Source organism: Neolamprologus brichardi, chromosome 13 (genome assembly GCF_056152115.1).
Source record: "Neolamprologus brichardi isolate AB-2024 chromosome 13, ASM5615211v1, whole genome shotgun sequence".
Classification (NCBI taxonomy): domain Eukaryota; kingdom Metazoa; phylum Chordata; class Actinopteri; order Cichliformes; family Cichlidae; genus Neolamprologus; species Neolamprologus brichardi.
The window spans coordinates 24262216-24273913 of record NC_142116.1 but is presented as its reverse complement, the minus strand read 5'-3'; the positions used below and the strand labels follow the sequence as shown (position 1 = coordinate 24273913).

Below are 11698 nucleotides of genomic sequence, written 5' to 3'. Positions count from 1 at the left end.
AATTGTAATTTTACACAATCACTCTGACGTTAAAACTTTCTAGATAGACAGCACCTTGGTAAGGAAGTGAAAAAACAGAAGAAGGATGTGGCTCATAACAGGTGAATTGATGTTTTCCTGTGTGTGTGTGTTTGTGTGCGTGTGCGTTTGTGTGCGTGGGTGTACAGTCTTCACGAAAACCAAGAACAAAGGCGAATCTAAAGCGTCGCCTACATAAAAGACATCAAGTGGTTTTGTGTCGTTTCTGCATGTCCCAAAATTCAACACATCAAATTCTTAGCTAAGCCCTCGTTATCTTCATTTGTGTTTCATCTATAGAATATTTTGCTGTTTACAACATACAGATATACACAAAGCAGCCAAAAACAAATGTAACTGCCGACATGTTGCACATTCTGTCATGACAGTGGTGCGTTTCTCACTTCTTCAACTGTTTCAGGAAGTAGGGCAGAGTCACCAAAATCAGGAAACTAAGTGTTGCTATTAATACTGCTGAGCAACGAGCTGTAGCTGGTGAAAGCTAATGTAGTCTCAGCTGATGAGAAGAGAAGCATCAGTAAACTTCATCGAACTGAAGAGAAACATTTGGGCAAATGATGATCCTTTTGAGGTGATTTATTTATTTATTTATTTGACTTTGAGGCTTCAAGACCATGGGAGAACCCATCTCAAGCATTGAATCAGGTAATACGACCCGTCGTGTGTACCTTTTTTTTCACCAGCTAGTTAGTGCTACAGTTTACAAGATGTACTGAAACCTTCATTATTAACACATAGTTTACTCTTTTGCATTGTTTGACTTTGAAATGAGGTGTTCATTTAAATTGAGTTTCATTTACCAGAAAATTCAAGGCAAACTGTTTTCTCCGCTTTAAAAAGAGGAAGCAAGCATCTTAGGCGTCCTGTATGGTTGATTTGAATTAATGTAGTATTTCCAACACATGTAAAGTTAAATCATTCATGTTATCGGTCCTTTAATAAAACGATGTAAGGGCTCACTGCCCTGTCATTAGTGAGCTGCTCCGATGAAGCGAATGCTTGTGAGGGTGCTCTTTCCTAGGTAGCGTGTACAGAGGTGAGCTTGACCTGATTAAACACTGTAATGAGTCAAACAAAATTACTCTGACCAGTGTTGACACAGCGCAATGTTTGCACAACGTCTTGTTGGCTCTGCAGTGAAATATCAAACAGATCAGACATTCATTCCCCAGCCACAGTCACCTTGACATTCCACAGCCGGACAGCTGGTACGTTGTGGAGCATTTCCACGGCAAACACAATCTGCTGCAACAAGGAACTCAGCACATAATATTGCCAGTGTCATGTCATTAGTGTATTTTGAGCAGAACTGTGATTCACTGTGTGCAGTGAGGCTGGGTCAGCAGGTTTTATGCTTTGGATACCTGCTTTGGAGAGTGTTTGCATACATCTCTTGAGCGTACAATCACACTGTAATTCATTGTGTTTTTCAGCACATCCTGGATCCTTCTCAAGATATGAGCTGTTAATTCTGCACACCACTGAGGCACAGGAATGGGCGTCATATTTGCACCAGATTTTGAAAAGTTCTCGCAAATTCCACAAAAGGTCAATTTTGCTATATGCAATCAGCACAGCCGATGAGCTCCACGGATATAATTTTGAATATTTCCAAAGCTGCAAGAGCATCGTGCTGCTCCTCACAGGGGTTTTCCTTGACATCCTCTGTGACCATGAACTACAGGAGGCACTTCAGAGAATTCTCTATCCTCCTCACCGAGTGGTGGCCTTTTTATGTGGTGTGTCTGAGGACGAACTATTGACAAAGATTTTCCAAGACTGGCCAAGCTGGAGGAAGCTCTACGCAGAGGATGAGCCTGGAGTTTATGTGTCTACCATTTTGGAAGCAATAGCCGACAGTATGTAAAATGTTCTCTTTTGTACAGTGTTTTCGATGAAAGCAAACATAATTAATTCAGTTTTTACTGCACCCACAAAGAATAGGATATTAAATAAAATAACAATTGTCAATTATCTTAAAGCTGGAACATAAAACTGAAACTGAAACAGAAAAAGTTGGATGTGCTGTAGTGACACTTTCTGAATAACTAAGAGAAGGCGATTTCATTTAGACAGATGTTAAAATTGTGTAATTTGTAGAGATTTAAAGGGAAAATAAATTTTTTTGTAATACATTCGATTTCTTTTTAATTTAAAGGCAGAAGAGTGGAGCTTGAACGTGAGAGTGAAGTTCCTGCAGCCCTAGACGATGTGTACGTCTTACCAGCTTTAGATGAAAATCCTAGCACTGATGAAACAGAGGATGTGGTGACAAAAGAATATGAAGAAAATGTCCCGAAGGATGAAGAGCCTGCGAACGCAGTAATATCAGCAAGTCAGGAAATAACTTCACCCACGCACATCACCTGTCTCACTGTGCAACCAAACAGAGTTCTGTGCGGGGTAAGTAATTGCACAAGAGTTGTTTGTTTGGTTCACTGAAATAAATCCAGTTTTCTGTATTACATTGTATGACAGCTACACAGAGATACATTTACCATTTACACTGATCTTCTAGTGTTTAGCGGAGCTAAAGGAAGTTTTTGATATCAGTAAAATGTTACCAACACGCCAATTTTATTCCAGTTTTCCATTTTTCTTTTAGGAACAGGAGACACTTTTTATCATTTTCAAAGAGAAAATAGATGATCAGTCGGATCCAGAGGTGGAGTTTTCATCTGAAAATGTACCTGCAAAAAGGGTGCCAGGCACCGTGGAGAATGAATACACCATAAGTGTTACTGCACCTGGCAAGTATCTGTAGGAAGTCACAGGACTTTTATGTTGAAAGCTTTAATCCGAAATCACCGTAATTGTTAATTTGCTCTTTTTTTTTCATTTAGATATGCATGCTGGAATTGTATCCCTCACTATGCACACTGGCCAGTCATCTGCCAGCCTGACTCCTGTTACGTATTACACCAGCATGGGTGAAGTCAGTCGGTATCTTGAAAATGCTACAGATCCTGTTAACTTCATCTGCCAGGTGAGACATTATTTAGCGCTTTAAATAGCATCGTTGTGCTAGATTAATATTGTAAAATACTTGTGTAAGCTTTATTTATTTATTTATTTATTTTGAACATCCAGGCATTCAACATAACAGCCAATGCAACAGAATCACTGGACAGCACGCTGTCCGACTCTCTAAAATCCAAGATCCCTTCAACTGGTCTTCAGCTGTTTGGAATCAGACAGATTGAGGAAGACAATATGTCAGCATGTAAGTTTAACACATGATTTATTTGGTGTTGGGCGATTCAGCTAAAAAAAACTTGTAGAAGACATCCTGTTATCGCACATACATTATATGGAGAAAAGTTCTGGGCCACCTACATGTTACACTTACAGGAGGTGCTCGGTCATGGAAACCCACCCATAAAGCTCCTGGCGCAGTTTGTGGCCAGATGTTAATGCCAGTGGAGGCTTGGAACTTACCGCTACTCACCGCTGCTTTAGATAGCTACAAAAGTTGGTGACTTTTATACACTGTAGGCCTTAGCTCTCAGCCACCCTGCTCTACATCTTTACGTGGTCCACCACTTTGAGGCGAATTTGCTGTGGTTCCCAAATACTTCCACTTTGCAATAGCACCATTAACAGTTCTCATTTAAATTCAAAGATTATGATAAAAAGCAGAAAGTGTGAGCAGCTGATATATAACTGGTTCTATCTGTTTGCCTTTTTGTGGGCTTCAGATCAGCGGAATGAGGAGCTTCCTACTTTACTCCACTTTGCAGCCAAGTATGGCCTGAAGAAGCTGACCACCATTCTGCTTCAGTGTCCTGGAGCTTTGCAGGCTTACAGTGTGATGAACAAGAATGGAGACTACCCAAACACGCTTGCAGAGAAGAGTGGTTTTAATGATCTCAGGCAGTTCATGGATGAATTTGTTGTAAGTCCACAGAGAAAAGCTTTTCAATTCTTTGCATTTTCACGAATTGTACTTAGCGTCTGGTTGTCTTTTGCATTTAAACAAATCCAGGAGACTGCAGACTTGCTTAAGTGTCACTTTGAGGACACTATCAACACAGACGAGAGTGCAGAGGTATATGAGTTGATGTCCACTAACTCTCAAGATATCATGATGAAATACTCGGGTTGCTCAGAGGATATATATGAGTCGATGCTGGGGATCAACCCTGAATGTGCAGAGGATTTTTGTAAGTATCGCATTATTTTATTTATTGTTCCAACAATAATTCATACAGCAAAACTGGGAGCAGCAGATGATGATGGTGCTGTATTGTTTCTTTCTGGGGGGGGTTTCAAGATGAGGTGATGACTGCAGTAGATGAGAACCCTGAGGAAGCTATGCTTCGGAAGTTCTTTCAAGGTATACATTTGAAGTTTTAAATAATTTCCTTAAAATAATATTGCATCCTGTATGGCATTGAGTGCTTCATGTGGTTACACTCTTACCTTCAGCAAAACCAAATGCCACTGAAGTCAAGAAGGACAATGAGCCTCTTCAAAGTGAGGAAGAGGAAAAAGTTGATCATAATAGCTTAGATGAAATTGAGGAAGAGGAAGATCCATACAACCTCTGTCCAGAGGATATCTACGATACTGTGGATGCAAATAGTACTTACAGCCCAGTAGTCCTGAACCGTCCACCAGCCCCTATCCCCAGGCCTGAGCATAACACTGAGCTTGAAAAGTCTACGACGTACATTTCTAGAGGTATGGTGCAGTCTGATTTTTATTTATTATGTTATATATTTTTTATATCACAATTGTGTCAATAATATGTAACTTTTATTTTTTTGATAGTATTTTCAGATAAAGTTACATCTGAGAATAAAGCAAAGGACATGGGCTATCATGCAGGTAAATCCCAATAAAAATACATTTCTTTTCATTTAATCATTATAGTCTGTTATGCTTCTGTTTTCTCTTTTTTCACTTATATAAAGCTAGTTTAGAACTGGTCATGGTTTCATTTGGTAAACCGCTTTTGAAAAAGTGCCTTTATTTTATCTGCATCTTGATTACTTCTCATCAGTCTTGTGCAGTGCTGTAGCATGTTTCTGTGAGGCACGGGGCTTTTAATACTACCACATTGGTCAAAACCAGTAACCTTTGTAGTTGACTCAGTGGTTACAGCTAACTGTGCGTTGGGGGAATTTTTGGTGTCAGAGTGTGTAGCTGACTGAGAACAAATGTTCATGTGATCTGACATTAATAGGCCCTTTTCACAGCAGACACTTAAATGTGATACGGGAAGAGAAAAAATGTACGTGGCCCGTACGGCAGAAGCGTTCTTGTTTTTCGCTCCTCATTTGAATATTTAACTTTAAATGGTAAAAATGAAAGTGAAGTTGAAACCTTGAGCAAACCCCAGCTGACAGGAAGTAAGGTGCAGCCTGGACTAGTTACCAGTTCATTGCACATTTACAGCCAGCTTAGAGTTGCCTATTTACATAACATGCGTGTATCTGGGAGCCCCCAGAGGCTCTGGGCGCTCATACAGACACAGGAAGAACATGTAAAGTCTGAATCCTGAACTTTCTTGCAGTGACATGTCAATTACATTCTCTGCTATTATCGTCTTGTATTATTATACTGCATTAGGATTGGTTAGCTGTGTGCACTGATTATGGGTCTGATTTTAAACTGGTTTGCTCATCATAAATAAAAATACAGTACTGTTATTGAACTATTGTCATCAACACATAACAAGAGGTCTTATTTTTGTTTTTGTGATTTTTTAGTTTTTAGAATTTAGTAGTTGTTTATATTTACATCAGAAATGTAAAGACATTTAAAATTTAAAATAATAAAAAATATTAGTGGGCTTGCTCTCGCACCTATATTACCATTATACATCAAACTATTGTAAGACTTTCATGAAACTAATACAATATTTTATGTTCCAAAGGTTTTCTGCTTATAAATTAATAATAGAATAAATTATACACTATTTTCCTCCCATTCAGCTCGGCCTGTAGTGGAAGCCCCCACGCCTGCATATGATCCTTACGCTGGGATGAAGACTCCTGGGCAGAGGCAGCTCATATCTCTGCAAGAGAGGGTAAAAGTAGGAGAAATTACTGTGGACGAAGCAGTCCAAGAGTTTAAGGCTTGGCAGGTTGATCATGAGCGGAGGGCAAACTCCATACGCTATCAGCAGGTAGATCTAATGTTCAAACTTTGTGGTTTTCTAAGGAGTTGATTGTGGGTTAAGTAATAAAAGTAATGCCTGTGTTTCCTTTTTCTTACTTGAGAAAAATCTGGAGACATTACGAAACAGCATCACCAGACGTCATAAAGAGAGAGAGAAGATAGGAAAGGAACTTGGTAAAATTATTTATGTTCTCATTTGGAATCAGATCAGGTTCACGCAGCTTTAACACATTGTATACCTTCCACTGTTTATACGCTGATTATGTAATACTGTTAGGATTCATTGGTGAGAAACACATATTGAAAAATAGCATGCCATTGCTGTCAGAAAAGCTTATCTTTTTAATCTGGTCTTTTCCCGTAGAGTATGAGATAAGTGCACCCCTTCAGAGAAACTCATTCTGGGGCACCGGTGTGACATTAGAGTGTGCTGTGTATGAGTCGACACCCAGAGCGGCGGCGGCGCCTCCTCCTGTGGCTCAGGTTATCCAGAGAGGCAGCTGGAAGACAGGTAGCACATCCAGCACATCGAGTGAGTCCAAATGCTTATCTTTACTTTCTGCTTTTATCAAGTACTAAACAAAAAGACTTAAAGCTTTCGGTCTTTCTTTGCAACTCTATTAGAGTGCAGATTGGGGGAAATGTAAATTATACACATATCTAAGTCACTGAAAAAGTGATGTGCTTGTAGTCTGACTTCCTGCCTCCATTTTTGAGTTGGAGAGAGAGGTATGTTTGAGCGCCAGATCTGATCATTCTGTCTTTTCTATGCGTCAATTTTAGCTGTGGTTCAAGGAAAAAGTGCTAGATGGGATCATTAGAATATTCACATAGATGGTACGAGGCAGTGTTACTAATAAACCAGCGTTTAATTAGATCTTGGACAGAGCAGACCTTGCTGAAAAATTATTTATATCAAAACAGAAGTTCAACACATCAGTCACAGTTTTTCAAAGAAAATAAAGGGTGCCGTGTTTGCTCAGTGGGTAAGCAGGCAACCACATGCTGCACGGCAAGAGAGCCGCGGCGCGGGTTTGAGTCCGACCCGTGGCCCTGCTGTGTGTTTTCTCCTGTTGCGGGCAAATAAAGGCAAAATTAATTTTAGTCTCACATTTTTTTTAAATCTTAATTGAGATCTCATTTTAAAAGTTTTCAATAAGAAAGCAAGAAATAAAGTAGTCAGACTATGGCTTGAAATATTAGGTTAATTGTAATAAACAAACCTTTTCTGTATGATAAAGTTACATGGCTCTAGTGATTTTGTTAATGTTACTTAATGTTCTCGAATGTCAGTGTATGCATTTTATTTTACTTTGTTATTATTTCCCATCTTTGTAGTTTTGTTTTGAGATGTTTTGTGAAACTTTATTTGTGTTTTTACACGTCGCACCAGCTATAATTCAGTCATAATGTTTTACGAAGAAAACCATTTTTTAGTTTGTTTAATTAGCCCACAAATGCAAAACTATTTTAAGGTTTAAATTAATGTTTAATTTTGCTGTAGGAGATGTTTTATTTTTCTGTTGAAATTTAACATTTGCACATAAATTTCAAAAGGGGCAAGCAGTTTCCTTTCAGAAACACTGATAACATTAACAGATTTGAAGAATGGCTTATACTGCTTCATGATTACTTTAAGTCTGTAATGGTGGTATGCATATGAGCTGCGTCTCTGTCTTGCTCTGATTGTTCATACACCTTCTTGCAGACATCTTGTATAATAGTGTCAAGGCCTAAAACATATTTTACCCACATTTAGCGAAGTGGTCTTACAACATAATTCACCACAAGCACTAACCTCAGAGATACTCGAATCACGTGTTTTATTTTTGCTGTGCTTCTTCTTGTCATCAGGCACCGAAAGCAACAGACTCAGCACGCACAGCACCTTTAGCTACAGCAGCGGTACAGAACCTGACGAGGTGAGCTTGATTTAACAATAGGTACAAGTGCATCTTCAAGGCACGTGGAAACAGCAAGGTTCACACAGAAATGCATCTGCATGAGTTATAGCTAGCTGTTTCTTCCTTCTTACGCTTTATAACCCAAATTAAAACTTCCCTTTCTCTTATGATGCTGCATGTGTCTGATGTCTATACAACATGACTGCATGCGCAGTAGAGAGGTAGAAAAAAAGAGGTAGAAGGTCTAGTGTTTCGTTTTGTTTTATTTTGCTCTCTTACTTCAGCTTTTCATTTCCTAAAATACCTTCCAGACAGTATTTAAATGTATGTTCTATAAATGTGTGTTCTTTACTGAAGCAGATTCGATATCATTTTCATTAGCGTTTACTGTCTGTTATCATGATTGAAGAAAAAGTACAGAGCTGAAGGAGATTTGGGGCACAGGCAGACAAAGAATCTCTTAGATTAGAAAATTTGGGAGTTCTTGACAGTTTCAGTAGATGAATTGCTCAAACCAATAACTGTGACAATGTTAGCTTTTTTATTAACTGACTCAGCTGTTAAACTAGAGCTTTAGGCTGTTTTATTTTAAACCATTTCAAGTGTGGCCACATATATATGTCATTGTATTTTTAAAGGACTCAATAGAAAGTTTCCCTCCTCCACCACGACCGCCACGGCCAGGCAGTGCTGCACCTTCCATTCCTCCACCCAGGATTCCTCCGCGGAACCCAGAAAGGTCAGTCTAGAGAACAGCGATTCAGATTACTGAAGTGAAAGCAGAACCATGCAGTACTGAGCACTATGCGACATCAGGTATAGGAAAAAACAACGCAAAGTAGCAAATACACTGTACGGTTACGTGACGGTGCTTAGCAGCAATCATAACCGTGTTAGAATATGACAGAAAGACTGGGAGCATGTAAAAAAAATCTATAAGCAGCACTGAGTGAAACAGAAAAATGTAAAAGAGGAAATGTTCACCCACCACTAATTCGCAGCTGTGCGTTTCAGAGGAAGCCAGAGCGAGAAAGTGATCAAGATACTGATGCTTATACTCTGTAAACACACAAATAACTTCCACACACAGAGGTGAGACCACTTATAGTGAGACCATTTAAAAATGAAAAAGATGAAAGTGACTGAAGTGGGTAGCAAGAGCTGCCGTAAATTCCTGAGAACCTGTGAAACGCTGCAGATCCTTTGTACTGATAAATGCCCTACTGTGTCTCTTATCTCTTTCAAAAAAAGAATCTGGGTAGCAGTACAATGTATCTCTAAAATCTGATAAACAATCAGCTTGTTTAGCTTTTTGACATGATGTCAGAAATATTATATTATACTTTAAATATCTGCATAATACTTCTCATTCATACAGTAATTGTGTGTGATGAGTTTTTATTACTAATCGTGGGTAAATACAACATTTGTGTGCTGTTAAAAAAACGACTCAAGAGTTAGCAAAATTGGTTTAAGTACACAGAATTTTAAGTAATTTTACATTCACAGACTGACATTAAATTATTCAGTTTTTAAAGAATAAATAAAAGAAAGGAACAAACACCTACACCATGTGTGTATGAGCTGCTACATAGAGTATACTAAATTCTTCGTGCGTGGGTTCAATTTGTTCTCATTGCATGGCACTGTGATCTTATCGAGAGTTTTTCTTAGCATCTGTGTGTCTGAAGGTTAAATGATCAAAAAGATATTTGTCTTGGGAACATGTAAATGAGAAGTTACAGTACGAAGGGTGATGGAGTGCAAAGTGTTGGAAAATAAAACAACCAAATGAACTTAGTAAATTGATACAAACGTGCAACAGCTTAACTTGTGTGTGCGCTAACATTAGCTAACTTTAGCTAAAAACGTAGCTAAATGTAAAACTGCTTAATGTTTCTTTAATGGGCTGTAACTTAAAGAATTATTGATTTCATTAAAAATATTAATAATTCAGTTTATTATTCCACCTACATAACTAAATAAGATGATGATTAAATTCAGTAATGATAGAAAAAAAATAACATGCTTTGACATTAACTAACTTTGTATAAGAGCTGTGACCACTATCATAGAGTTCATGTACTGTAGTTCCTAAAACATGCAGTTTGTTGAAGTATTGAAATCTATTTTAAACCAGTGAATGAGTGATTCTTGTACAGTTCATATTTCCTGAATGTAGGGTGTCAGATAAGTAAATGATACAGATCTGTGTCTGAAATGTTATCTTTGCATCTTCTTTTCAAGTTTTGTTTTTCTCACGCATAATTATAAGAAATTAAACGTCACAGTTTACACACCCTTTACTGTATACCGTCTCTACTGTTACAGTGCAAATAACCTTCCTATACAGTAACAGTGTGTTTCCTGCAGGGTGACAGAGATGGTTCATGAGCGTTACATATCCTGCCCGACACGAATACTTCCTCAAAGACCTTCTTACAGGCCAACTGACTCAGCACCGCCTGTACCTCGCAGACATCGATGAGAGCCGCACATCTTCACTTTTACTGAATTTGGTCTCTCAAGTTGTAAGTTATTTATTGTGTAAGAGGGATAGAGAAGGTAATGTGTAGCTGTGAACAACCATCAGGCTTTAGCAAGATGAACTCATGCAGAGTAATAGTTATATATTATTTAATTTTTCTTTCTTTCTCATGTATGAGTCCACCAAACCCAAAAATCCATGTCTCATGACTGTGCCTGTGATCCATGTGTGATATGTTTCTGCTGTATTTGCTATGGTATGTCTTTACTGTAAAAAATATTGTAAAAGTAAGTTTGTAGTTGTAAATAAATGTGAGATTTTCAAAGAATATAATTGTAATAAATATTAAGTATCCTAATGAAAATCATAATAGTAGTATTAATAGTAGGCGTATTAATTTCTTTTTGTTATGGGTTTAAATTTTGATATATTAGAATAGCAAACATTTGTTTTTCTTGATATTCTAATTATAATATTTCAGTGTGTTCAGTCTCCTGTTGTGTAATTTAAGTGAAAAGTGACATTAATGCTGCTCCGTTTACCAGATAAATATGTGATATTTTTGCCTGTGCTAATTATAAGTTTTGTGGTATTCTACTTTACCCAAATTCCTGTTACCCACCAACAGCTTAGTGACTTACAGTTTACCTGTGATGTTTGTACAGTATCATTCTTAAACTGAGTCATGAATGGAGTGGGAAATGTTTTTAAAGAAGTCAGACAGTTTTGTTGTCTAACAGACCTTATGTAATTTTTTAAACATGACAAAATGGTAATTAAAAAATATATGTTTTAGCTGGGTAAGTACAACGCAGCCGCTGTTCATTTATTAAGCTGTGATATACCATTTGGTCACTGGATGGTGCTTCACATCTTCCGTTACCCTCTAAAGGTATACTCCAGCTTATATTTACATATTTTTTTATGTATGTAAAAACCTTTTACTTGATATTATCAAATGAGTCAAATTAACATAGTGTTATGAATATAAATGAACCATAAAATAGATCCTTTTAAATGCTTTGAGGAGAGAAATGTACAAAGTGCGATGGGGTGTAGACAGCTGGTACTTCTGGCCAAGACTTTCAAAGTAAAATCTTTACTGTTGTAAAAACGTCAAATACAGTACTCTACAAAAGTA

General features: G+C 37.8%; 1 protein-coding gene across 1 annotated transcript; it reads left to right on the top strand.

The window, feature by feature from the left end:
* The first annotated feature begins 543 nt into the window (after window positions 1-543).
* On the top strand, window positions 544-11352 carry pik3ap1 (phosphoinositide-3-kinase adaptor protein 1). Its single transcript, XM_006799014.3, has 17 exons — window positions 544-684; window positions 1473-1898; window positions 2198-2442; window positions 2645-2789; window positions 2883-3025; window positions 3130-3262; window positions 3738-3934; window positions 4025-4202; window positions 4313-4375; window positions 4468-4722; window positions 4813-4869; window positions 5979-6172; window positions 6267-6339; window positions 6530-6697; window positions 8020-8087; window positions 8708-8808; window positions 10443-11352. The coding sequence occupies exons 1-17, from the start codon at window positions 654-656 to the stop codon at window positions 10555-10557; spliced, it is 2592 nt and encodes an 863-aa protein (XP_006799077.1). The 5' UTR covers window positions 544-653; the 3' UTR covers window positions 10558-11352.
* The last annotated feature ends 346 nt before the right edge of the window (window positions 11353-11698 follow it).

Excerpts from the sequence above, each read along its gene's own strand:
- pik3ap1 (XM_006799014.3), top strand. The coding sequence starts at position 654 with ATGGGAGAACCCATCTCAAGCATTGAATCAG. Across the intron at positions 1,899-2,197 it reads TTTGGAAGCAATAGCCGACA|GCAGAAGAGTGGAGCTTGAA; the intron begins GTATGTAAAATG and ends TTTAATTTAAAG. Across the intron at positions 6,340-6,529 it reads GAAGATAGGAAAGGAACTTG|AGTATGAGATAAGTGCACCC; the intron begins GTAAAATTATTT and ends CTTTTCCCGTAG.